Below are 27,759 nucleotides of genomic sequence, written 5' to 3'. Positions count from 1 at the left end.
ACTAATTTTGAAAATGACCAACTCAATTTTATGAAATTTTTTTACCGATTATAAAAATAAATCAAAAAAATACTCATAATACAATGAACAACCCATCAACTAACATAATCAATGGCCCATTAAAAAAAATCATATAAACTTATTTGTCTACGCACGTTATTGCGTTTTGCTACATAATTATCGATTAATTATAAAATAAAGATTTGGCATAGAGAAAAAGCCGTGCGTCAGTTCCACCACAAGTTAAATTTAAAATATTATATTGTTAATATTTATTAAAAGGAGGAGAACGGATCAAATTTGTATTACTGAAGAGGGGCTGGACCGCTTGAGGCTGATAGGGAACAGAAGGAGAGAAAGAGACCATGGCGCTGTGGACGTCTCCGCTTCGACCGATCCCCTTCGGAAGCCGCTGGTCAGAATCCTCATCTCGCATCCGAGCTTTGTCGTCGGACGTCCCCGTTCCAGATTTCCTCTCCTCCGATTGGTAATCTATAGCTTCCATCTCTCCACTTACCTTGATTTGTTCCGGTTTGCTGCTAGATTTAACTGCGGTTGTCGATCCCCACGAATGTTCCTTCGATGAGGGCGAGCACGTCTATGCGATAGGAGTAGGCAATCTTGCATTTAGGGCAGAGGGGAGGTGGGAGTGGGGATGCGGATGTGCCGTGGAACTCGTCGGCGTCGCCTCCATCCGACATATAGCAACCGTGGCGGAGGAGATCCGGGCTGCGGATATCGTAGACGGAGAGCAGCGGGGTTTGACGGTGCGAGTGGCCAGATTCCCAACGACGCGATGCTTCTTCCGGTGGAGAATTCTCGACATCGAACTGATCTCCCCACTGCCGAGACCGTGAACAATAAGGATGTAGACGATACGATAGGCGGGTTCGAAACAAGTGGTGGCACAACTTTGTCAAATATAAGAGAATATGTCAGGTGAACTCGACCTAGCTATCATTTAGGAAGCAGTTGGAAATGTTTGTGGTTAATAGGTTTAATGCTAACTAACTAGAATATAGTGATTAATTTTATGGTTTCAAGTAACATTTTAGAAATTTTTTATTTGTGAACAAACAAAATTTTCATAGTATATAGCCTAATCTCACACTTTCACACTTAACGCTTCACGTGGCAAAAGGTGACTCACTCACCTCAAGTACCACTCGATGTCACCCCATAGCTAGATGAAAGGAGTAAATCACGGTGACCGAGCGACCTCTCTAGGTGGGAGGGATTTTATTCCCCAAGGAATTGTTACCTCGGGGATTCGATCTCTGTTCTCATGTGACAATCTACCACTCAAGTATCAACTCAGCTATGTTCATGGGGGCATGCTTAATGTTTCACGCATTATGTACTAAGTGATATGATCGAAAATAATATACATGATAACTAATTTATGAAGTTATTAAAGTTATAAAAGGATTTTAAAAAACATAGTATTCTAATATTTTAAATATTATTTGTATAGCTATTATTATTTTAGATCTAGAATTAAATATGTATTGTTGTAATATTATAAGTGAATATTATAAAAATTTAGAATTAGGAAATTCATAACAAAAGAATTAGAAATATATTAAATAAAGTATATTCAATTTGTTATGAGAGGTATAGCCATCAACCAACACCACAATATTAGGTACCATCTTCTCGCCCCCCCCCCCCCCAGTTGGTACTCGGGTGGTGGTTTGTCATATTAGGACGAGGAATCGATTCTCGTAGGGTTCATTCCCTATGAGGAAAAACGTCCGACCCACCTAGGAGGTCATTGTTTATCCTGATTTACCTGCGTGTATCTTACCCTGGGGCCGACGATACTGGGTCACTTGGGGTGAGCGCATCACCTTTTTTTGCCACATTAGGTATCATCTCCCCTCAAAAGTTGAGGCATAATGTTCATATTTTATCGGAGATTTAGTCGTGCTAGTGCCCGTCTGAGTCAACCAAGTGAAGGATCAAAAATTAAACTTCACACTAAGATTAATGAACTTAGTTCTTGCCTAAATTGTCATTCAGTTGACTCAAGTTGAAACATAATGAGTGTTTTGATGGAGGTCTAGCCAAGTAACTTGCCCTGCCATTAAATTTCTATCTTAAGTCCATTGATTAAGTAGATTAAGGTCTTCCTAAAATATAGTTTGGGATTGCAATGCATGTGTAAGTCCTCAAATTACTTGGTATTCTATAATGCTTGGGAATGATTGTTTTAAGTTAATCAATACGGTGTATTATTGATTTCTGAAGTATCTTGGAACATACTTTTTGTCAAACCTTTGCCGCACCTCTATCATTCTCTAGGCTTCTCTCTCACAGAACAAATAAAAAGCAGTGACAGAATCTCGCTGCATGTGCTCTAACACTTACAGACTAAGGCAGGCCTACTAATAGTGTGAGAGTTGAGTTCACCCATTACACCCAAAAACTTGGCAAAAGGTATAACATAAAGAGATGATAGGAAGTAGAACAACTTACACCTCTTTTGACTACCCACACCTCACTTGGGCCTTGGGTGCTTTGGCCAAAAATTGTTTAATCCCATCAACTAGGTTTCATATGGTTAATTTCTTGAGATGTTTAGGGAATTGAAACTATGGGAAAACAAAAGACAAAAGAAGCAAATAATTAAAATTGCTAAAATGGAGCATACAAAAAACATAGATCAACCAGCATTAGAGAGGAGAACCACATCATGAGCAGCAGAATTAGTGCCTTCCAAACAAGCATTTGTTTTTGAAGATTCAAAATTTTCTCTCATACCAATCTAGCAGCTAAGTGTAGTGGTTTGCCTCCACAAAGTTGGACATGATTCCCATGAAAACTGATGATCAAAATCAATCGTTTGCCACAGTATTGAAGAAATAAATTAAGGAATTTTGATATGAAAAAAAAATTACTGAAGTATTTGCCAATTGCCAACTGTGATGAAGTAGCAACACAAGACAGCAACAAAGTACTATTTGTTAAGTACTGAAGGATGAAATCTCTATACTTATCTTTTTCAATTTGTGAATCTCATGTAGATGTATTAATATTATCTTTAAACATAGTTTTTTTTTTTTTTCTCCTTTTCTACTGTCTCCTTCAGAAAGATATTTATGGTTGGATGGATCATGGTTTCCTCTTCTTTCTCTCAGGCTTCAATCTCGCAAGAAAAGGCCCTTTGGTCCTAAGTTGGAAGTACAATCTGACTTCGTATTACCATTGGTTTTCTGTTCATTAACCATAACTTTCATAACTCTGATCCCAGGCTTTAGTTCAGTGCAGAAGAAGCTATACAATGCCAAATTGATGCATTAAAATATAATGATCAACCTCGCCCAGACTATGGAATAGAAGTCATGTACAGGGTATTATATTTTCTTGGTTTCACAGTAAGGGTACTTGCCGTTTAATATTTTTATATGATGAATAATTACTTTAATGTGCCTCTAGTTTGCTGGATTTGATCCTTTTGAAAGGTCGACCTACTTTGGACCATTCTTTGACCTAGGACAGGTTGGAAAGATAGTTGGGATTGGCTAGAGTTGTAATTTAGTTACTCATATTCATTCTTCCTCTTTTGACAAAATTTGATAGTTTGAACGCTTTCGGCGAATCTTTCACCATCCAACATATCGGGTTTTGCTTGCTCACAAGGAAAGGAGCATCTTGAGCAACTTATGGGTGAAAGAGGTAACCAAGTCTGCACATCTGAGAATTTGGTTGTCTATAATTTCAAAAGAAGTTATATAACTCACCGGAAGACCTTACATTCCTTCACTTGATGGTATGCATGTACTGAAATAGAACCGATTCAAGCAACGAGTTTGGATACGAGGGTCACGCCCTGAGGAAGAAGAGATCTTTGAATTTACAATGGTTCAGGTTTACTCTCTATCTATATATAAACACATGCGTTTATGTGTGGGTATGCAAGCATATTCATTGGGTTGTACTGGTGGTTGACAGAGGATTGGTGGTTCCTGGGATGGATATTGGTTAACAGAGAGCTTGCTTCATGACGGGGATGGATTTTCTGGTGGGCTTGCCTATTAGTGGATTAATCTCTGGCTGTATATATCATTTGAAAAATCTCTCTGTTGAATAATACAACTGTGCTACAGATAGGTAACGACAGATGTGTATTAAGATGGCGGCAACTTTAAGACTTAAACCGGTTTACCTGTGTTAAATTTGGTCAACACTTCTGTGGAGAACTCCTTCCAAGCCATCCGATCAACATATTGAGAAATCCAGCTAGGATCGTGTGACTTGGAAGGTGTCCTCCATGGAAATTTCTATGAGCATGTGCAAGTTTTATCTCATTTCATTAGTTTTGGTTATTGAGACGCAGTTTTGAATTATAGATGGATGTGTTCTAGAGAAAGGATAACTGATGTCCGTGGCTATCTAATGTGTTCTACAGAAACAATTTAGCAAGACTTAAAGAAGTATGTCTGAGAATGTATAGTAGATTCAGCCTGTTTATATATAAATCAATGTGCGTTTATGATCAACTCAGTTCAAAAAGCAGATTTTGCCTGATTCGCAGTGTATATTTAGTCGACATATCACCAGAAACTTTCACAAATACATAATAGATCAGTGGAGCTACCACAGAGCCATCCTACATACTTGAACATCTCATCAAAAATTTAAACAAGAATATCTCGTTCATCAAATCAGACACGAGAGATCTGAAAGGTGCGGCTACTCATTACCAATCATTTTGTTAGTCTGGACCAGCAAAACTCACACTAAACCACTTCCATTGTCAGCAAAATGTAGTGTTCTGCTCGAGATTCACAATTTCCACAGATACATAGAGTGGAGCTACAACAACAACCCTAAATACTGAGTAACTGAGTTTAGTTGCAGGTATGTCATCCTGTGGCCTTGAATAACTGAGTTGTAGGGATCATTTCTTAGCATGAACTTCTTTTCTTACAACATAACAATCTGGTGGGCTGATGTTCACATAGTAATTTTGTATCGTATCTACAATTTCAAATCCAAACTTCTTGTATTAGGCAATTGCATCTTCATTATTTGTCAGCACATGCAAGTATATATCTGATATATTATTCTGCTTCTCCGATAAATTGAGCACATGTTTCAACAATTTTGTGCCTGTTTAGGAAAAAAAAAGATTATATGAGGACAAACCTCTTATGCTCCTAGCATAAGTTATAATCATCCTCACACTATCAAAGGTAAAAGACGAGAACACAATCATTCAACCTTTGACCATATTACAGAAATTCTTCAAATGAATGAGTTATTTTATCTCGGAAATGTTCAGGAAATTGTTAGGAAAATTTTCAGGCTTCAATTTTTCATGTTCAAGTTTCAGATATGCCATGAGTTTGGATTAGTGTCGATTCAGTTTCAGTCACTATGATAACAATTTAAATGGTTAAGTGCAAATTGTCATTTCTTTTATTTTCAGTAGATTCCACGAGGTACCAATCCAAGAGATATCCCCATAGATGAGAGAAAGACAATTTAAGAGGTTATTTACTTATTTAAAAACTACTAATTGATTAGAAAAATGTGTAAAAACTAAAGGGAGAACATACATACAAAGAGCTACTTAACATAATACAACCTCATATAGAAATCAATAGCAAAACAAGGATGGATAAAGCATTCTAAGAACGAGTATCAAAAGTAAGTAGATATACAATTGAGACTTACCAATTCCAAGCCGACGGTATGGTGCCCAAACACCTAGGATCATAATGTAAATAGACACAGCCCCTCCTTCCTTTTTCTCAAGCCGACATGCAATTGAACCAACACAGACGTCGCTAAAATAAGCTACAGAAGCACAGAAATATAAGCAAAGTGTCTGTGAACTAGTAAACAAAAAGAAGGTTTGATAAGTCCTAGGATTTAGGGTTTGGTTTTAGGGTTTAGAGGTGCTTGTTTTCATCTACAGAAGCGCGACAATGGGTTGGATAGCATACAAAAAAAAAAAGGCCAGCGCCCCTAACCAAATTAATACCCCATATAATGGAACCCGACACCAAACCAGATAGTTTTATACTATTTCTAAACATAACCATCAAGTGCTGAAATTGTAGTATGCAATAGTGAAGATAGCCAAAATATTTAGCAAGCGAAGATCTCCTCGAGTAGATAGATATTTGGTCGAATTGGACAACTACTGCGCCTGAACAGATTCTTTGGCCTTCATACACATTTCCTTTTTTGTGTATGATGCAAAATCTTTCTAAAGAAATTCGGTTCAAATATATTATGTCTATGATTTAAAAATTCAAATCATTTCAAAGGCTTGCCTCCTTAATTTGTCCATGTCTACGAGCAATTCAAAATACCTCAATTTTTCTAGATCCAAGTCAAATATAATTTGAAGTGCTTCTTTTTTAGATTAGACTATTTTAGACATGACGAATCTATGAATTGAACATGCCATGCTTGGATTATAAACTTCAATTTCATATGGTAAACACATCATGTGTCATTGATGACCCAATGAGACATATCGCATACACCCATGAATCTCAACTAGATTGAATCTGGCACTCCTATTTATACACTACCTAAAACTATGTATGCCAATAGCAAATGCATGGCTGAAGAAGATGTATCAGTAAATATGGTAGCTCTTTTTGAAGTAAATTCAATTCATACAAGCATTACAAAATATCCAGATTCTAAATATAATGCATTTTGACAAATCACCAAGGCCAAACAAATTAGATAATTCAAGATCCATAATACTGTTATTCTTTCTGATTAGCTCAATTACTTGCTATCTGACGCAGCTCACGCCTAGGTATAGTCATTTCTGAAGACATCTAGATCACTGTAAATGATGTATGAAACTTTATTAGAACTTACCCAAACTTCTCAAAAATCACGAGTCAATACCTTTTTTTTTGAAAAACAAAAAAAAAAAAAAATCTAGCTTAATGTTCTATATATATATATATATATATATCTTGGATTTTTACAAAATTTAGGTGAATAATTTCAGTGTTAGCATGTTTGTTTTTCTTCTCCCATATTAAAAAAAATTAAAATGAATTGATTCAAGAAATTCCTAATCATAGGTAGTAGAGGGGATCCCTTTCGTCATTCCAACTATATAACATGCGATAGCTTTGAGCAAAAGAAATTCTAAAGAGGAAAGGAAGAAAGAAAAGACCGAGCTTGGTGAAATTGGTAGAAACAATGGCGTCAGCATAGTACTTGTCATTGTAGCAGACGAGGAAGAGGACGACGTTGAGCTTCAACTGCATCATGTTCTTGTTGCAGACGCCGTCAAGGAATATCGCTTCCGCCATCGCCATCACCCCCTTTTTCCTTCCGATCGCAACAACCATAAATGAACGAACAGAGGAGCGGAGGAACCTTGTTACCTCAAATACAAAGAATTGAATCCTTTTTATAATTGTAATTTCCTGAGAGGACTTTTTGGGTAAAGGAAAAGGCCCAAACGGTCCAATCTCATCCAACTTTAAAAAAAAAAAAAAAAAAAAAAAAAAAAAAACTTTTTTGGGATTATTACATCCAATAAAGGTTAACCAACTAAAAAAAAAATCTAAGAAGAGATGCTGGTGCTGTTGGATCGCTGACGTCCGGTTAGGGGAGGGGGATAACCTTGCAAAAGTAAGCCGAACCTTTCTCGACTTTAAAACGTAAACACTTGTATAAACAAAATAGATAAACTGAAAAGAAGAGACACAACAAATTACTTGGTTACAACCGGAGAGATTGTTAATCTAAGGAAGATAAAATGCTTAGTAAACTCTTCTTCAGGTGGAGATGCTTCTTACAGTAGTTGAAGCACTCAATTACAGCTCAAAACTCAATTAGGATTAATCACAAATGTTGTGTTTAATTTCCTACGTCCGGGGGTCTTTTTATAGCCCCTAGAAAAACTTATCCTTGGCTGGAAGGCGTCTCCAATAGGCTGGAAGGCGTCTCCAGTGAGGCACTAAAGGATAAAGTTTTATCCTTTACCAACGGCAAAATTTGCCGAGTCGAAGGTACCTTTAACTACTCCATTGAGGGCGCCTCCAGCAGCTCTGCAGCTCCCTTTTGGCTCTCTTGCTGCTCCAATCACCTAGGTGATTTCATCCATCCGGAATAAAGCTCACCCAAACTCAATTTCCTGTCTTCTCCTCGAGCAGCCTTCCTCCCCCGCTTCTCGTCCCTCGGATTACCGCGCGCGTCCTTCTCGTCCACCGGTGTCCTCTTCCGCAGCACCTTATCCTAAGACGCACCGAGCCCGTCGACTCTCTTGCATGTCGTCCTTCTCACTAGCTGCGTCTTCCGCTCGACTTCCTGTGCTCCTAAGCTCTTGCACATTTAGACACAGAGATTAAATACTAACAGAATCTAACCTGACTTGGTTGATCACATCAAAACTACCATGAGGTTCCAACAATCTCCCCCTTTTTAATGTGATCAAACCCAAGTGAAGTTAGGATAAACCACAAAAAGTAGTTTTAATTTTTGCAAGTAACCCCTAAACTTGTTCTTCACTACTCTCCCTTTTGATCACATTAAAAAAATGGGGTAGCTTAAAAAGTCTAAAAATAAATCCAGTGGAAATATGAAGGTCTAACTGTTTTTTTAAAAAAATTGCTTAAAAAATTTCTAACAAAATTTTTTTGACAAGTAATTTAAAGTATTTTTATAGCTACTAAATGCTTAATAGTTAGTTAATTAAATACTTATTTTAATAATTGACTTCCAGACTATGACGAAACACTTGACTTTCTTGAATATTGGAATAACAATCACTTTATAGACAAAGTATTTATATTTAATTTTCTCTCTGAAATCCCTAAGTCAATAAAAAAAATTAGTTTAGATATGATTTTGGAATACAAAATAGTCCTTCCAATTAGATTAATTAAGAATTTCTTAGGTACTTATTTCTTTAAAATTTTCTAATTTGGTCATTATGATATTTAAGGTACTAATTCAATCTACTATATCTTCTAACATTTTGAATTTGTGAGTATGCACGATTTTTCAAATGTTCTATTTCCTTTTTCAAGTTTTCACTTTCAATTTTTATTTTATCAACGTTTTCTAATCGACAAGATTTATCTAGAGTTGATTTTAATTTTTTAACTTCTTTTTCTAATTTACAGTAATTTTTTGTTAATAGTTTTATAAACTGAAATAACTTGTCAAGAGGAAGATCATACCCGACTTACCTTATTGATCCCGTGATTCGAAGCTCCCCCTGAAGTACTGCTTTCTTCCGATATCGCTCCCCCTCATCGATGCTCATTTCGGACGAGCTTGTTTCGTCTCCGTCTTCTTGGTGACTTGCCACCAGCGCAAGTCCGGCAAGGGCTTCTATCTCCGATTCAGACGACATTTCGTCCCACGTCGCCTTTAGATTTTCGATGCTTCTTTTGAACTGGTCTTTTATCCTTGCTCTTCAATTTATGACAGTTGTCTTTTATGTGTCATTCTTTATTGCAGTGGTAGCATCTTATCTTTCTTCTTCTTCTTTGATTCTGCACTTGATTAAACTTGTTAGATTTAAACAACTTTTTAAATCTACTTACCATTAGTGTCGTTTCATCATCATCGAGAGAAGATTCGGAATCTCGTTCGTCCGTTTTTGCCTTTAAGGCAATGTTATACATTTACTCCTTCTTTGAACTTGCACATCTCATTTCATGGACTTCAAAAGTTGAAAATAGTTCTTCTAAAATAGTAGATTCTAGATCCTTAGATATATAATAAGCATCTACTAATGATGTCCATTCAAGATTTATAGGGAATGTATTAAACGCGTACCTTAGCAAATCTCAGTTGCTTACCTTTTCTCTGAGATTCGTGAGTCTAGTGATGAGCTCTTTATCATTGAGTGAAGGTGTGCAACGGTTTCCCCTTCTTCCAGTTTGATGTTGCTAATCTAGTTTCTGAGCAAATCCCGTCTCGCGAGTTTCGCCTCCGAGGTTCTTTCATGTAGTTTCAGGAATTTCTTCTAAAGCTCCTTTGTAGAATCGTAAGCTCCGATCTAGTTAACTTCTTGTGGGGGTAAAATGCTTAGCAGATGAAACTATACTTTGTCATTTGCCACGAAGTCGACTTGCTCTTTTTTGGTCCAGTGGTATTTTTCTTTGCCTTCAGGTGCTACGAAACCAAATTTCATTATTAAAAGTAACTCGAAATCAATTTTAAAAAATACCTCCATCTTTTTCTTCCAGTTGACGAATTCCCTCTCAAACTTCGGTGGGTAGATACTTGATTTGGCCATCTCGTGTGCTTCGTTCGGCGGTTAGTTCTCCTAAAGTGACATTGCTCCGATACTAATTGTTGGATCACTGACATCTGGCTGAGAGGGGGGGGGAGGAGGGAGGAGAATAGCCCTGCAAAAGTAAGATGAACCTTTCTCAACTTTAAAGCATAAACACTTGCATAAACAAAATAGATAAATTGAAAAGAAGAGGCACAACGAATTACTTGGTTACAACTGAGGAGGTTGTTAATCCAAGGAAGATGAAATACTCAGTAAACTCTCCTTTAGGCGGAGAAGCCTCTTACAGTAGTTGAAGCACTCAATTACAGCTCAGAACTCAATTAGGATTAATCACAAGTGTTGCGTTTAATTTCCTAGGTCCAGTGGTGTTTTCATAGCCCCTAGAAAAAACTTATCCTGGGCTGGAAGGCGCCTTCGACGAGGCACTAAAGGATAAAATTTTATCCTTTACCAACGACAGAATTTGCCCAGTCGAAGGCACCTTCATGGAGTCGAAGGTGCCTTCAACGAGTCGAAGGCGCCTTCAACCCTGTTGAAGGCGCCTTCCCACTGAAAGGCGTGGAGGCACCTTTAACTCCTTTGAGGGCGCCTCCAGCAGCTCCGCAGCTCCCTTTTGTCTCTCTTGTTGCTCCAATCACCTAGGTGATTTCGTCCATCCGGAATAGGGCTCACCCGAACTCAATTTTCAGTCTTCTCTTCGAGCAACCTTTCATCCCGGCTTCTCGTCCCTCGGACCGCCACGTGCGTCATTCTCGTCCGTCGATGTACTTTTCCGTAGCACCTCGTCTTTCAGATGCACCGAGCCCATCGGCTCTCTTCCATGCCGTCTTTCTCACTAGCTGCGTCTTCTGCTCGACTTTTTGTGCTCATAAGTTCCTGCATACTTAGACATAGAGATCAAAAACTAATAGAACCTAACCTAAATTGGTTGATCATATCAAAATTATCATGGGATAATGGGATTCCAACATGTGCTTCCAGATGGGTGGAGTAGGAAAAATTTAAATTTTAATAAGCTTCTGAATGTGTAAAAATTATGCTCCCAATTTACTCGGTGGAGTAGGAAAAAGACTATTTACCTATTATTAAAAAAAAGTGTGTTTTACTAATAAAACGGAATGACTAAGAGGACGAGAATTAGAGTCCACTAGGGACGAATAAATATTCTAAAGGTACTCGGTAGATGAACGAGAGAGAAGGAAGTTATATATATATAAAAAAAAGGGCACGATTCACATTGTCATACCGAGACATCATCGATTTAAGCCATTGATTACCGATAAACTGACCCACAACATCCGGATCGCATTAATTGAGAAAATTTCCAACAATATTATTCATGAAAAAATGATTTTTTGAAATTCTAGTACAAGTATGATAAAAGGCATTAATGTTTTACTATTGCATGGATGCATCACTTTGTTCTCTGAGATGCAGTAGTTTAACACCTTAGTTCACAACAATAGAGAGCCTCTACTCTTTTAGCTCAGGGCCAAAATTTCCAAAATCCATAAAAACAAAGCAATATATCAGATGCCCGATCTTGTATAGCAACACAACTACATATATCACCACAAACCATAACAATGCAAATTGGGTTCATAACATTTCCAAGCTCTAACGAAGCAAAATGGCGTCGCAAGCAAAGTTGTTAAAAGTATGAACCAAGTACTACCATGGAGACACAAGATAATCAAGAGAGGACCATTGGCTGGATTACACCAGTCTACTTATTGTCACACAATATGTTTACTATAGTTTAAACCAAAACATGTTTACCTAAGTACAATATTTTTATTCCTACATTCTCACAGATGCCAGGAGTGACAATTTCTGTACATGATACCGCCATTTGTTGATGTCCATTGTTGGTGAATCAAATTCACTGTTCTTTGGTGCATCCTTGTGGTGCTCTTGGAGCTATAATAATTGACAGAGAAAGATGTCATTAAAATATACATGATAATCGAGTAACATCAGTGAGAGATCAAAATTACCTAAATTGATAGCTTCAGAGATTTTCATTAACCTAAGACGCTTGCATGAAGCAACGAACATTCTGCGAGCAAAAAATGGAATTTAGAGTTGCTCTTGTGGAAATGATAACCATGCAGCACCTTGAACTATGCAAGAAAACTGGACACGCTGATTTGCTGATTTTGATTCAAACAACAAACTAATGACAGTGATGGGTTAAAAACCTTATAGAAGGCACAACAAACTACTACTGAGCGACAGAACAACATGAAAATGACAGTGATGGGTTAAAAGCCTTATAGAAGCCATGTCTTATTAATTGAATGCCGGTATGTTTCCTGTTGGCCTTATTGCCTTGTATTCCCTTGTATCATATCTAATTCACTTATTTGTTCTGTTTGTTTTCTCCATGATCATACACTTAAGTCAGCCAAATTTGTTGCATGATTGAGGGTCTTTTCTTTGTGATCAAAAGTTACGTTAATCTCCTCAAGTGGACCGTTTCTTTGTGAGCTCAGACATGTGCTTCTTTCTTTGATACCTCACATGCCTCATGAACCTTCCATAAAGAATTTCCCCTACCAGTACCTAGTGCATAGTTTTGAATCAGGACATACCCTGCCTATCGATTCTTGTTATTGCTGATCTTGATCTCCTCATTGCTTATAAGAAAGGGTGTTCAGTGGTGTTCCATTGCATCTATTCAAATATTTCATGAAAGGTACCAGCATATTGGGATGCTAGTTATAATTATCAGCTACGTGATTTGTCTCTTTTTTTTTTTTTTTTGTATGAAAAGCTAGGTGATTTGTCTCTGAAAGGTCCTTGCGTAGTGAGATGGATTATGTATCCAACAAGCTTGTAACTCTCCTCAATCATCTTCCATAGCTTTCAGTTGTTTCTGTTTTTTTTCTTGATTCCTAAACTGGTTGAACTGGCTAAGAAACTAGGATCAACGACAAAAAGTAGTCCTACAAAACAAGGACCAAGGATAAAAAAATATAGTAGTATTCATTCTAGCTTGAAACAACTTTCCAAATTTACCATCAGATCCAACACTACATCCTAGTTCAAGTCATGCATGCACATTTCCTACATTTGCCAGACCAGACGAATCATCAAGGTATTCTCTCCTAAGGAAAGATTGTCTTCCATTTTCACCAATCAACTATAGTCCCAATTGCAGTGATGCAAGCTGTTACCTGATGAGATGCAATCCTTCAAACTTTTTCTTTCTTAATTGTAACAAGTTTTGATCTGACAGTTTGTGATAAGCCATTGTGGGTCTCCAAACAAATGATTCCATTTCCTCTTTTGACATAACTTTATTGGATTTATATCGTTGCATTTCCTATGATTCCTATTCAATCATAAATTTAACTTCTGATAACAACTTCCTTAACCACAGATTCACATACATAAATTAAAATTCCCATCAAGAAAGAATTTACCTAATACTAATTTGAAAGGGAGAAATGAGCAGTAGTCCGCAATAACGTTTGAACATCCAGTAAATTTTCATTTGTATATTATTTATGCATCAGTCTAAAGTTAGAATGACAATAAGAGAAGCAAAACAATTAAAAAAAAAAAATCTTGATAATTAGTAGGTCTGCAGTGGGACTGATCCATGCGTTGTCTAACTGAAGAACAAGGAAATATACACCTATGTTTTCATCTTTCTGTATTTCAAGACTAATTGATGGGGGATAAAAACTTACTTCCAGGGAACATCACCGACGAGCATCCAATCACCATCTTTGTCCTCATAAGTCGGCACATACTCTGCGCCACTCACAGGATCAACCAGCCTCCTCTCATTGGGATAATTGCCTGAGGAAATTTGGAACAAAAATTCCATGAACCTTGCCCATTAATCGAAAGAAAGAAATCCCAAACCAAGCAATCTAGAGATGGCTGAGAGAGAGAGAGAGAGAGAGAGAGAGAGAGGAATGGAAAAAATTACGGGCAGTGAAGCAAGAGAACATTTCCTCGAGGGCAGTAAGCAACTGCTGGTATCCAGCATATGCCTCCAGGTCAACCTTACGAAGGTACGGCGCACCGTCGACGGCCACCTTCACGTAGGTGAAGCTCTTGAGCGCGTTTCGCCGGAACGACCTCACCGGCGGCCATCCCACCACTTGAGCCCTTAAGGAGGAAAAAATTAATTCGATAAGAAAATTAGTAGCCCTATTTTCCCACAATCAAAGGGTATGTTTGGTGTTGCTTACTTGGATTGTGGAGGTTTGATGGAGGCTCCTTGGGAGGAATCGGAAGGGAGATCGTCGTCCGATAGGCCTCGCTTCCTTTCAGGGTCGGATCTGGAGGCACCGGGCGGGGCGAGCGTGAGCTGCGTCTCTTCGTAGTCGAGGCCGGAGGCATCAGATTCTGTGGAGCTGTGCGCTGTCTCCGTCGTCGACATGGTGGAGCAAGCCGAAGTAGGAAGACGAAGACGAAGACGAAGACGAAGACGCAGAAGACGAATAAGAAGAAGAAGAAGAGAAGAAGAAGAAGAAGAATGAGAAAAACGAAGGAGCGGCGGGTGGAGGGAGAGTGTGGGCCAGGGTTGTCGGTTAGAGTTGTCTCCTCTTAACCGTGCCGGACTGGACCACCACTACAATAATAATAATAATTTTTATAATAAAATAGTAGTAATAATAATGATGGTATCTCACAATAGTCCCGCGAGCTGTTTTTTTTTCTAATTGTACCCTCCAGATTTCAATATTACCAAAACACCCCTAGAGTTTCGGACCTCGCTCAGCAACAAGGACGATTTTCTGAATACCCATAAGATTTCACTGTGTTAACGATTTCCCTCTTTTAGAATTTGGTATTGCCAAGACAACACTTAAGCTTCTAATTTCTTTTATTAAAATGTCACCTTTTTCAATTTTTAATCATAATCCACACTGAAAAGTTCAAGCTCGTAAACTATAAATTTTGTAATGTTCAAATTTATTTGATTAGATAATTGGATCATAAATTAAGCAGTTAAAATAATTATTTAATTTGACTTAATTGTTTTTATAAATTTAAATTTAGTTTAAATTTGAATTGAGTTTGGTTCATTTAAAACTTATTGAATTATTAATTCAACTTGTTTAATTGATTATTAAACTTGATAATAAATTTATTTAGTTAATTTTAAAAATTTATTTATTTATTTAGTATATTAATAAAAGTTTATTCAGGGACATTATTTACTAATATTATTCATTAATGTTGTTAGTCAATGTGTTTAAATTTTTTTTTAATTTAATGAGTTATTTAAATTTATTTATTTAATTAATCATATAAATATTTAACGAAAATAAATAAAATCTTATTTAGCGAATATCAAATTTATTCATGGAAATTGTATTCATTTACCACCAAGTGGAAAATGACTAGATCTTATCGTGTACACAACGTCTTCAAAATCTGGAGCCAGCAGAGAAACGTAGTCAGTGGCTCACTATTTAATAATAATAATAATAATAATGTTTACAAGTCAAATGGCAATTAAAGTGGTTGGAGAAGGTGTGCGGCGTGCCCGCATTAAAAGGGCAATTAAGATTGATGTGTCTTAATTTAAGCATGCAAAATGAGAATCTTTTAGGTATGATTAAATCCATGTTAATCCATTAAATTTCTCTCATTTAGTATTGCCCTGTTTTTTTTATATATAAAATAAATAAGGGATTAAGTTTCTGCTCCTTTGAGCTGAGTTGATTTAATTGTATTTAATTTGTTTGTTTATCTTATCAAAAATATTTAAGCTTGTTTACTGAGAGCTTGGACTTTTATGAAACTCAATTAATGAAATAATTACTTTTTAATTTATCATAATTACTTGCTTATTAGAGTTTTTTCCATAACTTTTAAATTTAACCCATAATCTTTAGGCACTCTCGTCTTGAGAGATTATTATAATCCCGAAGAACTAGTAGAAAAATATCAATGAAAATCAAAGTGGATAGATTCACAACTAAACTAAATCAACTATTAGTGTACTATTGAGAGGAGATTAGGAATATCTAATTTTTATTTATTTATAAATTAGTTTGGAGCTTTCAAAAGTAAATATTATAAAAAAAGTAAGTCAAAAGAGATGCTCAAGGGTTAAAGTAGGAGCTAAAAAGAAGTGTTCCCGTATAATTTAATCGTGTAGATTAGTGCGATGTCAGATTAAAGTCCGGCTCAATATCACTTTTTAAGTAACTAACGATATCAGTGTTATAAATATTTAAGGGAAATTAGTGGTTATGAACGGAGGAGGAGGAAGAAAACACAGATCGAATAAAAAAACAATAGGAAAAAAAGCGACCTAAATAGACCAATTTTTTTTTATTTATTAACAAAATAGGGGATCATAGTTGCTATGACATTTACACTTCATTTTCTATCTGTAGTTATAATATTTATATTGCGGCAATTATGAATTAAATAGTTATAATACGACCATTTCATATTTAATCAATATTATATTATAGTAGTGATTTTGTGACAATCTGTTAGAGATTTTTGAAAAATTAATTAAATTTAAATATATACTAAATTAAATTTAACTTATCTATTGAGATGACCTGAATTTATAATATCAGGTTACCAGTAAAGACTAGTTTCTATCAAGTACTGAGTGTAAACTACACGGTAGTGGAGCGAGCAGAGCGGCCGAGCGGGCCGTGAGATAGAGTAGCCAAGTGGTAGAGCTGGCAGAGCGACCGAGTAGGTAGGGGTGTAATCGAGCCGAGCCGAGTCGAACTCTTGGATGTTTGAGTTTGACTCGTTTATAATCGAACCGAGCTCGAGCTTTATTTAACGAATATATTCATGACTCACGAGCTTATTCGAGCTTTTATCGAGCCTAAACGAACTTAATAAATATAAATTATAAATTTAAATACTCATTAAAAACTAAATTATATATTTTAAAAAAATTATAATATTCTTGTTAAAATTTATAATTTTATTCTAATAAATAAATTTAATATATTTATCTATATTTTTCATAAGTAGAATATAAAATCTATAAATTCAATATTAAAACTATTATTTTTTTTATTTAAAAGTTGATTCATGAGCTTAACGAACATGTTCACGAGCTAACGAGCGGAATATTGTGAAGTTTGAGCTTGGTTTGTTTATCTTAACGAGCCTCATTAAATGAGCTCAAACAAGCTTTTATCGAATCGAGCTTTGAATAACTCACAAGCGGCTTGGCTCATTTATACCCCTAAGAGTAGACAGATCATGTTAGGGATCTTGTATGGTCGATTAAAAGGGGGGTTGAATAAACGTTGCCCCCAATTCGATAACTTCTCCTACAATGTTAGTTTGCGCAGCAGAAATACAAACTGACATAAACAAGAAATCTAAAGACAATAAGAGAAAGATCAAGCAAACCACTAACACGTTTCCTTTAATGTGATTCAGAGATTGGGGTTCCTATTCCACGGCTGTCTGTAAGATGGACAATCTCTCAATCCTTCGATGGATTAGCCTCCGGCAAACTCCGACTATCTCAAGTCTCCTTGTGGGTGGAGAAACCTCACCACAACTCCAACCAAGACATCTTAGAACACAAAGAACTCTTGAGCACTTGTTGACTGCTAATTAGGGTTAACCACCACTAATTTCGTCTACTTTAACCAAGCTCTAAAGCCTTGGTTATATAGGCCACGGGTTGGAAAACCCCACCTAACAGTCGATTGATGAAAGTGTCAGTCGACTGCCCTCTATGGAGATTCGACCATTACATCGCAACGACTCAATACTAGTCGACTGGTGAAAGTACCAATCGACTGCTCCACACTGGCTGAGCGAACATAGACATTCTGTTCCCTCCCCAGTCGACTGGTGAAAGCACCAGTCGACTGGTACCCCAAGTACAATCTCACGTACTCATACCCTCACCCTTACGACTTACTTGACTCTTCGTTGCAGCCTTGACCTTTTCCCTTCAAACCTACTTCCTTTGGCCCTTGTCCCTCGGATGCACCCAAGTCCACGGCTCATCCCAATGTCATCCTTCACGTATGCCTCGAAGTCGCTTCCCCCGGCCCTTGTCCTTGTTGTCTTGTCCACGGTTCCTCGGATGCTTCATCCTTCACTGGACCCGAAGCCATCAAGTTGAGTCATAGATGTAAGATCGTTGCACGTTAGAGGGGGGGGTGAATAGCGCTTGTGACTAATTCGTTTGTTTTAAAACAATCGAGTAAAAACACAGTAGAATAATGAAAAGACGGAGACAAGAGAAAGCACACCAAGATTTACTTAGTTTGGAACCTGTGACGACTCCTACTCCAAGGCCCGCACGCGAGAGTGCTTTCGATGGCCAATCACTAATTAATCGAAGGTTACAACAAAATTTACAGTTGAAGTACAAGTAACTTTGAAATACAACAATACCAACGACTTGGAGAGTTAAATCCTTAGCACAATCGTCGTTGGGGCACCTTTCGAGCATCGAGGAGGCATTTTCTGAATAGCTCGAAGAAGTAGAACTTGTTTGGAATATTATTCTTAAGCTCCTGGTTGAAGGCTACTTTTATAGGCTGTTCCGAGCGCCTGGAACCACTCCGGGCTCCTGGACCCTGTGGTTCGGCCAACCGACGCGCGCCACATCAGCTTATAGATAAGTTTTGGGTTCTGGGCACCCGGACCCCTTCCAGGCGCCCGAACCAGTTTTTTCCAGCCCCTTATTCTGTACAAAATAAAGTTAGTCCAGGGGAAAAATAATATATATAATATGAAATTTGACAACCTCTGACTGCCCAGTTCTGACTTTGAGTTTTGTCGAAATATTAGGTCGAATTGACGCCTATTCTTCCCTCTTCAGGGAACGCATCCTCATATACTCCTCTCAGGAGAAGTTATCTGTTGCCAGACCAGTCCTCTAGACCGACTAGACTTTTGCTCAGCGCTCGAGGCTTCCGTCTTCATGTTGGACGTCCGCTCCATGACCCGCCCAAACTTCCACCCAATCCGCAACCACCAGGATTTCAACCTAGAGTCCCCGACTCTAGGATTTTGCCCGAAGCGCTCGACCCGCCAAGACTTTCCGCCTAGGGTTACCTTCCCCTAGGACCTAGGGTTACCGCCCCCTAGGGGTTTCCTCTTACCATGCCATAGCTAGGACTTTTCATCACCTAGGGTTACCACCCCGTAGGACCTAGGGTTACCACCCCTTAGGATCTAGGGTTACCACCTCTTAGGATTTTCTACCTGCCTAGAATCCACTAGGACTTTTGCCTAAAACAACTTAGGATTTTTTCTGCAAGCTCAATCAACCTTGTTAGATCACAAGACAACTTAACTTTGGACCCTTTGACATAATCAAAACACAAGTTCAATCGTCTGGTGCTCCCTGCACCAACAATATGTGTATCCTGCAATCCTGTACAACTTAAATACACATATCAAATACAAGGGTGAACCTAACTTAAACCCTTTGCCCAAACACTAAAACACTTGGTCGCACGGACCATTGGGATTGCTCCAACAATCTTCCCCTTTTTGATGTTTGGCAATACATTTAAGTTAAGAAAAACATAACAGTAAATAAATATGCTAAAATCAAATGGACTTATATTGCCAAGGCTACACACTTGGACTTACATTGTTGAAAGGACTTACGTTGCCAAAGCTACACACTTGGACTTACACTGCCGAAAAGACTTACATTGCCAAGGCTACACACTTAGACTTCCACTGCCTAATGGACTTATGTTGCCAAGGCTACATACTTGGACTTACACCGCCGAATAGACTTATGTTGCCAAGGCTACACACTTGGACTTACACCGCCGAATGAACTTATGTTGTCAAGGCTACACACTTGGACTTACACCGCCGAAACAAAAATGCAAACATGCATTGTGTTGGATCGAGAAGCGCTAGAGGGGGGGTGAATAGCGCTCGCGGCTATTTTGTTTCGATTATCGGAATCGTAAAGGCGTAAGAGTTAAAGAAGCGGAATAAACAGAGAACAATCACACAGAAAGACGCAAGGGATTTTACTTCGTTCGGAGCCTAGATCGACTTCTACTCGAAGGCCCGCGATCCTTGATCGCTTTGTGTGGGCAACAACTATAAGCTCGACAAAAATGATTACAAGATGAAGTACAATAGCTAACAATAAACAATTGAATTATACCGATGACAGTGAGAAAAATTGAAGTTTCGAAGCTCCGGGTCGTCGGGTGGTTGTCACAGCAGTTCGGGATCTTGTCGTTAGCAGCTGGTCACAGAGAGATTACTTGGAATTGCTTGTTATGAGCTGCTGGTCGAGATCCCTTATAAAGGGTGTTCAAGGCGCTTTTTACTGTTCACCAAGGCGCCTTGAATGAGCCGAGTCAGCCGCGGAGATAAGGGATGAACTAGTCGAACCTTATCAGGTTCAAGGCGCCTTCAGCCTCTCCAAGGCGCCTTCATCAAGCTGTCTAAGGCACCTTGGCTTCCTTCAAGGCGCCTCCAAGCTTGCTTCGTAACTAGCTCAGGTTTTGCACCCGAGGCGCCTCCAAGCTCCATGGAGGCGCCTCGGTACTGTTCATCCGAGGCCAATTTTGCACTTTGGTCCCTGCAAGATATGTTAAACGCAAAAATACCCTGCAGCACAAAATTAGCTCATAACACATAAGTGATAGTATAAAAGTGAAAGTTTGATAGTCTCCGGACTATCCAAGTCTGACTTCGGGTTTCCGACCGGAAACCCTAGGTCGACCCGACGCCTACTGTTCCCTCTACGGGGAACGCGTCCTCACCTACTCCACTCAGGAGATTTACCTGATGCCAGTACGATTCTTCAGATCGACTAGACTTTTGCTCAGCGTCTGATGCTTCCGGCCTTCATGCTGGATGTCCAGTCCTTGACCCATCCAGACTTCTACCCGGTTCGCGACACCAGGATTTTAACCTAGGGTTACCACTGTTGGACCCCGTGGTAGTTTTGATGTGATCAACCAAGTTGGTTAGGTCCTGCTGTGTTTGATCCCTGTGTCTGAGTGTGCAGGAGCTTAGGAACACAGGAAGTCGAGCGGAAGACACAGCTAGCGAGAAGGACGGCACGGGAAGGGAGCCGATGGGCTCGGTGCGTCCGAAGGACGAGAGAGCTACGAAAGAGTACTCCGGTGGGCGTGAAGAGCGTGCGCGGCGTTCGAGGGATGTTAAGCCGGGACGGAAGGCTTCTCGAGGAGAAGGCCGGGAATTGGGTTCGGGTGAGCCCTATTCCGGTTGGCCGCAATCACCCAAAAGAACGGAGCGTCGGAAGCTAGAAAAACCAAGCTGGAAACTGTGCTACCAGCTTGGAGGCGCCTCCAGCAGGCTTGGAGGCGCCTCCATCATGAGGGCGCCGTCAACCCTGTTGAAGGTGCCTTCAACAGGTCAAATTTGACCGTTTATGCTGCGGATAAAATTTTATCCGCTGACCGAGTTGGAGGCGCCTTGAACCTTGTTGGAGGCGCCTTGGACCCTTGGGATAGACTTTTCAGGAGCTATATAAAGGCCCCTGGAGCTAGGAATTCAACAACAACTCAAGCAATCAATCTGTAAGCAATTCCTAAGCAACTAGTGAGCTTCAAAAGTGTAAAAGGCTTCTCCGCCTTCAGAGAAGGAGATTTTTCTTACTGCGCTCTTTTCTACTGTCCTGGATTAACAACCTCCTTGGTTGTAACCAGGTTAAATCCCTGAGTCTTTTCTGTTCCTATTTCTTTTTCTGTTTCATTAATTTAGTTGCTGTTATTTTTATTGCTGATTTAATTCTGAGTTGAAATCCGAGGAGGGTAGTTTTTATTTTCTTGTTTTCAGCAATTCACCCCCCTCTTGCCAGTCTCCGCTGCACCAACAATTGGTATCAGAGCTTGATCGCCTCAGAAGGACTAACCGCCAACTGAATCACTACGATCAAGACGATGGCCGGAGCAAACATCCATCCCCCGAAGTTCGACGGAGACTTCGCCACATGGAAGCGCAAAATGGAGGTATTTTTTAAAACCGAATTTGACATTCTGTTAATAATGAAATATGGCTATGCAGTTCCAAAAGATAAGGAGGAAAATACCTGGATGAAAAAGGAGCAAGCAGATTTCGTCGCCAACGGAAAGGCTGAGTTCCACCTACTCAGCGTTCTACCGCCGCAGGAGGTAAATCGAATCGGAAGCTACGACTCAGCGAAAGATCTCTGGGAAAAATTCCTGGAGCTTCACGAAGGTACTTCCGAAGCGAAGCTAGCGAAGCGCGACATTCTCCGGAACCAGTTAACGAACCTCCGGATGAACCAAGGCGAGAAGGTAGCGCAACTCCAAGCGAGAATCAAGGAGCTGATAACGCAACTAACGAACCTTGGAGAAGAGGTAACAAACCGGGATTCTATCCGATGCGTGCTCAATGTCTTCCCGAGAACTCCAGAGTGAGCTTCCTTAGTAGATGCATACTACATCTCTAAGGACCTCGAGGTAAGTACGTTAGAACAATTATTTTCGATATTTGAACTTCACGAATCTCGAGTTTCAGAGCCAAATTGAGTAGAGAAGACCAGTCAGAACATAGCTCTAAAAGCAAAAGTAAACGGTTCTGACTCCGAAGCCTCAGTCGACGAATCCGAAGCGGCACTACTGGTAAGATGCTTCAATAAGTTTTTCAGTTCTAATAAATTTAAATCGCAGAGGCATCATCGAAAGAAGAGGACGGTTCGTTGCTACAACTGCAACGAAGAAGTGCACATCAAGGAGGACTGCCCAAAATTGAAGAGAAAGGAGAAAGAAAAGGAAAAGCCAAAATACAAGAAACCAGAAACCTCCAAGCACAAGAATCTGAAGACTACTTGGTCAGATTCATCAACCTCTGAGTCGGACATCGAAGAATTCTCAGGGTTAGCGCTATTGGTGAACCATCAACCGGAAGAAGACTCAAGTTCAGAGATGAGCATCGATGAAGGGGGAGGAACATCAGAAGAAGAAAGCAGCAGTGAAGGGAGAGCGTCACCAGATCAGGTAAGTAAGGTACGCAATCTAACCCCGTCTCAGTCATTTCGATTTATTAAATCGCTTTCTAAAGACTTATTCGAAGTAGAAAAAGAAAATAAAGAATTAAACATGAAATTAGCAAAAGCATGTCTACTTGAAATGTATGATAGTGTAAAATCAGAAAATGATAAATTAAAATTAGAAATTGGAAAACTGAAATCTGCTGCATGCTTAAATCAATTTCCAAATTCAAAATTAAAAATTTATGGTAAATTAAATTGGTATATAAGGAAGCATCAAGGTCAACTTAGGAAAATACCAAGAAACTATGTACCCCCTAGATTTTTGAATAATCCTGTAGGAAGGAACCTCTATTGGGTTCCAAAATCTGTGCTTAATTAATTTTTCAAAAATTTAAAAAGCTGACAGTGAGACAATTAAACATTGAAATTCTTTATGGAAGCTTTGTCTAAGGAAGTGGTTGTTGCTCCAATAACCAAGAAGGCCTAGTGCCTCGCCACGACCTGGGAGCTAAAATATTGAAAGAAAATGTTTAATTAACTTTCTGAAAAAGCATTAAACAAAAATTAAATAATGCTTTGAAAGTTTATCAAATATTTGACTTAGAAAATTCCTTAAAATTTTTTTTTCTAACTTAGAAATTATTTTTTCTTAGAAATTTTTTTCCAGAAAAATCCTAAATAACTTCATTTGACTTAAAAAATTTTCAATTTAGACTTAGAAATTTCTTTTATAAAAAGTTCATTCTTGTTTAGAATTTTTTTTTTACTTAGAATTTTTTTTCAAAACTTTAATCTTACTTGAAAATATTTTACTTAAGACCCCATTTTTGCTGTGATCAAAGGGGGAGAGAAAAGTACAAGTTTAGGGGGAATTAGAAAATTTTAAAATTTTAAAGTGTTGCACTTTTACTAATTGCAAAAATTATGATTAACTTGTTAGTTTAGTAATTTCTTCTTTAAAATTACTCTTTATGTCTATTTTTAACCCTAACTTGAACTTGGGTTGATGCACATCAAAAAGGGGGAGATTGTTGGACCCCGTGGTAGTTTTGACGTGATCAACCAAGTTGGTTAGGTCCTGCTGTGTTTGATCCCTGTGTCTGAGTGTGTAGGAGCTTAGGAACACAGGAAGTCGAGCGGAAGACGCAGCTAGCGAGAAGGACGACACGGGAAGGGAGCCGACGGGCTCGGTGCGTCCGAAGGACGAGAGAGCTACGGAAGAGTACTCCGGTGGGCGTGAAGAGCTTGCGCGACATTTGAGGGATGTTAAGCCGGGACGGAAGGTTGCTCGAGGAGAAGGCCGGGAATTGGGTTCGGGTGAGCCCTATTCCGGTTGACCGCAATCACCCAAAAGAACGGAGCATCGGAAGCTAGAAAAACCAAGCTGGAAACTGTGCTGCCAGCTTGGAGGCACCTCCAGCAGGCTTGGAGGCACCTCCATCATGAGGGCGCCTTCAACCCTGTTGAAGGCGCCATCAACAGGTCAAATTTGACTGTTTATACCGCGGATAAAGTTTTATCCGCTGACCGAGCTAGAGGCGCCTTGGACCCTCGGGATAGACTTTCCAGGAGCTATATAAAGGCCCCTGGAGCTAGGAATTCAACAACAACTCAAGCAATCAATCTGTAAGCAATTCCTAAGTAACTAGTGAGCTTTAAAAGTGTAAAAGGCTTCTCCGCCTTCAGAGAAGGAGATTTTTCTTACTGCGCTCTTTTCTACTATCCTGGATTAACAACCTCCTTGGTTGTAACCAGGTTAAATCCCTGAGTCTTTTCCGTTCCTATTTCTTTTTCTGTTTCATTAATTTAGTTGTTGTTATTTTTATTGCTGATTTAATTCTGAGTTGAAATCCGAGGAGGGTAGTTTTTGTTTTCTTGTTTTCAGCAATTCACCCCCTCTTGCCGGTCTCCGCTGCACCAACAACCACCCCCTAGGATTTTTGCCCGAAGCGTCGACCCGCCAAGACTTCCCGCATAGGGTTACCACCCCCTATGACCTAGGGTTACCACCCCCTAGGGTTTTCCCTTGCCTAACCGCAGCTAGGACTTTCCTGAAACACTTAGTCACACACATTAGATAACAATTAAACTTAACTTTGAATCTCTTTGCCATTATCAAAACTAAGGTTCGATCGTCGGATGCTTCCTACACCAACACATTGGAACCTATCCCAAGGCTCCCCTTACACCTAAGCTCCCCATTGAGATAGAAATTTTACCACAAGGATATTTAAGAACCTTTCACAAGACTCCCCCTACACCTAAGCTCTTCATTGAGCTAGGATTTTCTCCACTGTAAGGTATTTCAGGTTTTTCCACTTAAACCTTACTTCTCCCCCTTTTCCTAATATCAAAAAGCTCCAACAATATCCCAATTGTCTAAACTTATCATCCAAACTAACCATAAACTCATGTATTTATCCCTCTAAGGATCTTATACACCAATGTGAATTGACCTGGTCATAAACCAATGCTGAAAATAATTTCAGACTTGTATCAGTTGACTGCCAAAAGTATTAGTCGACTGCCTTTATCGAAACAAACCCACAGAACCATTCTATATTTGATAAATGAACATTGTTACTAGTCGACTGGTAACTGCATCAATTGACTGGCACAGTGTTTTCAGTCCAAACAATATTTTGAACCCAACTTCAAAAATACGCCAAATATTCTACAGACATCCAAAAATCTCCAAATTTTGTGAAGAGATCTGTCTTACCCGTGTCTACTTGGGAAAAATATATTAAAATATATATCTATCACCGTTCCCAAGATTGACACGAAACCCAAAACTATCTACATGGTTCAATTGAACCTTGACTTAAAATCCTAGTTTTGGCTTCCTTTTGATGTATTTGCCCATACTAAATCACAATGTATCCCTAGCATTGGTTTATATGGCATCTATACATCCAAACCAATTGTCATGTCATATGACCCCAATGTCATATTTCCAAGCATGAAACACAATCTAATTGTGTCAAATCCGTAGGTTTGAGACTCAAGTCCATCTCCAAAATCCCTTAGCACATTCCATGACCCATCTGTTGGTTGCTACTTGGAAAGCCTATAGGTTCCACTGTACAAAAATTTTGTACAAAGATCTGAACCTTTTCCTAGCTACCATGTATTCTTTTAAATTAAATTTTGGATCTCCTGTGGAACTTAACACGTTTGATCCAAAACTTAATCTATTTGTTCTTTTAGGTTTTGACTTGGATCTCCTGCGGAACTTAACACGTTCGACCCAAGTCTCCTTAAGTTATTAATTCCATTAAATATTAATTTCCATAAAAGGTTCCCAGTACTGACGTGGCGAGGCACATGGCCTTCTTGGATATGGGAGCAACCACCACCGACTAGACAAAACCTTTAATAGAAAGCTAATATTTAATTTCCTAAAATAACTTTAGGTTAACCAAAGAGAACAATCAAATCACAAGGAAAAGAAAGAAACAAAAGAACACAACTTCGAAAAAACATATTCGAAATACTAGAACGTAAGCCTCTTGTATTTGGTATTATTTCCATAAATAACTAGCATGATGCGGAAAAAGAAATTACTAGTTATACCTTGTAGAAAAACCTCTTGATCTTCTACCGTATTCCTCTTCTAACCTCGGACGTTGTGTGGGCAACGATCTACCAAGATGAGAAACCACCAACCACCTTCTTCTTCTCCAAGCAAGGTTCGGCCACAAAGGAAGAACTTTACCAAAGAAGAAAATCAAAATACTAACCAAGCTCCAAGAGATGCTAGCTTCCTCTCCTTCTTCTTCTTCTTCTCCGAGTAGTATCCGGCCACCACAAGAACTCCAAGGGAGAGGGAGAGGTTCGGCCACCACAAGAGGAAGAGATGGAGATGATGGCCGGCCACACCAAGAAACAAAAGAGGGAGAGGAATAATAGATGTTGTGTCTCATGAAGGCACCCTCACCCCTTCTTTTATATTCCTTGGCCTAGGTAAATTAGGAAATTTAATTACAATAAATTTTCCTTAATTTCCTTGACATGATTTAATTGAGAAAAATAAAATAATATTTCCCCAATTAAACAATGATGGCCGGCCAAAACAATAGGAAGCAAATTGGACAAGTTTCAATCAACAATGAAAACTTTCCTTATTTGTTTCCGAAAATTTTAAAAAATAAAATTTCTCTTTAAAATCTCTTCATGGTTAATAAAAGGAAATATCTATAATTTTAATTTTATTAACATGTGAATAATTTTAAAGAGAAAATAAAACAACTCTCCAATCTACAAATAAGGAAAGAAATCTAATCTCTTTCTTTAATCTTTTGTAAATTTTTACAAGAGAGATATTTAAATTTTAATTCTCTTTTAAATTAAATCTTCCACATAATAATAAACATTAAAATTAAATTTTCTTTTTAATTAATTATGGCCGGCCCTACTAGCTTGGGTTCAAGCTAGGGCCGGCCACCTTAAACCCAAGCTTAGGCCGGCCCTAGCTTGGTTCCCAAGCTAGCTTGGCCGGCCCCCTTTAGGTGGGTATATGTGGGTATAGTACTCTATAAATAAGAGGCTACGATAGGGACCGAGA

At 38.7% G+C, this 27,759-nt stretch overlaps 3 protein-coding genes across 3 annotated transcripts; 1 reads left to right on the top strand and 2 right to left on the bottom strand.

The window, feature by feature from the left end:
* Positions 1-308: 308 nt before the first annotated feature.
* On the top strand, positions 309-4,310 carry LOC121967478. The gene is made up of 7 exons (XM_042517739.1): positions 309-487; positions 3,141-3,183; positions 3,261-3,353; positions 3,439-3,501; positions 3,583-3,678; positions 3,793-3,870; positions 3,955-4,310. Exons 1-7 carry the CDS (start codon positions 366-368, stop codon positions 4,039-4,041), a joined length of 582 nt encoding a protein of 193 aa, XP_042373673.1. The 5' UTR covers positions 309-365; the 3' UTR covers positions 4,042-4,310.
* A 342-nt stretch (positions 4,311-4,652) lies between these two features.
* LOC121967479 (N-alpha-acetyltransferase 50-like) lies at positions 4,653-7,355 on the bottom strand. Its single transcript, XM_042517740.1, has 3 exons — positions 7,204-7,355; positions 5,683-5,805; positions 4,653-5,115 (listed from the first exon to the last, which is right to left on the bottom strand). The coding sequence occupies exons 1-3, from the start codon at positions 7,208-7,210 to the stop codon at positions 5,012-5,014; spliced, it is 234 nt and encodes a 77-aa protein (XP_042373674.1). The 5' UTR covers positions 7,211-7,355; the 3' UTR covers positions 4,653-5,011.
* Positions 7,356-11,827: 4,472 nt separating this feature from the next.
* LOC121967477 (auxin-responsive protein IAA1-like) lies at positions 11,828-14,799 on the bottom strand. The gene is made up of 5 exons (XM_042517738.1): positions 14,455-14,799; positions 14,190-14,371; positions 13,945-14,056; positions 12,244-12,305; positions 11,828-12,166 (listed from the first exon to the last, which is right to left on the bottom strand). The coding sequence occupies exons 1-5, from the start codon at positions 14,643-14,645 to the stop codon at positions 12,129-12,131; spliced, it is 585 nt and encodes a 194-aa protein (XP_042373672.1). The 5' UTR covers positions 14,646-14,799; the 3' UTR covers positions 11,828-12,128.
* Positions 14,800-27,759: the final 12,960 nt, after the last annotated feature.

The sequence above is a fragment of the Zingiber officinale genome, chromosome 3B (assembly GCF_018446385.1).
Source record: "Zingiber officinale cultivar Zhangliang chromosome 3B, Zo_v1.1, whole genome shotgun sequence".
NCBI lineage: Eukaryota > Viridiplantae > Streptophyta > Magnoliopsida > Zingiberales > Zingiberaceae > Zingiber > Zingiber officinale.
The sequence above is the reverse complement of the archived record's forward strand: the minus strand, read 5'-3'. Positions and strand labels throughout refer to the sequence as shown.

What these genes read in the sequence shown, in the direction of transcription:
- LOC121967478 (XM_042517739.1), top strand. Translation starts at nt 366, where the DNA reads ATGGCGCTGTGGACGTCTCCGCTTCGACCGATCCCCTTCGGAAGCCGC. An exon ending in CATTCTTTGACCTAGGACAG is followed by an intron (nt 3,502 to 3,582) that starts GTTGGAAAGATA and finishes AAAATTTGATAG; the next exon opens with TTTGAACGCTTTCGGCGAAT. An exon ending in TTGAATTTACAATGGTTCAG is followed by an intron (nt 3,871 to 3,954) that starts GTTTACTCTCTA and finishes GGTGGTTGACAG; the next exon opens with AGGATTGGTGGTTCCTGGGA.
- LOC121967479 (XM_042517740.1), bottom strand. An exon ending in ATACCGTCGGCTTGGAATTG is followed by an intron (nt 5,116 to 5,682) that starts GTAAGTCTCAAT and finishes TTTCCTAAACAG; the next exon opens with GCACAAAATTGTTGAAACAT.
- LOC121967477 (XM_042517738.1), bottom strand. Translation starts at nt 14,645, where the DNA reads ATGTCGACGACGGAGACAGCGCACAGCTCCACAGAATCTGATGCCTCC. An exon ending in ATCAAACCTCCACAATCCAA is followed by an intron (nt 14,372 to 14,454) that starts GTAAGCAACACC and finishes TTCCTCCTTAAG; the next exon opens with GGCTCAAGTGGTGGGATGGC. An exon ending in CTCTGAAGCTATCAATTTAG is followed by an intron (nt 12,167 to 12,243) that starts GTAATTTTGATC and finishes CAATTATTATAG; the next exon opens with CTCCAAGAGCACCACAAGGA.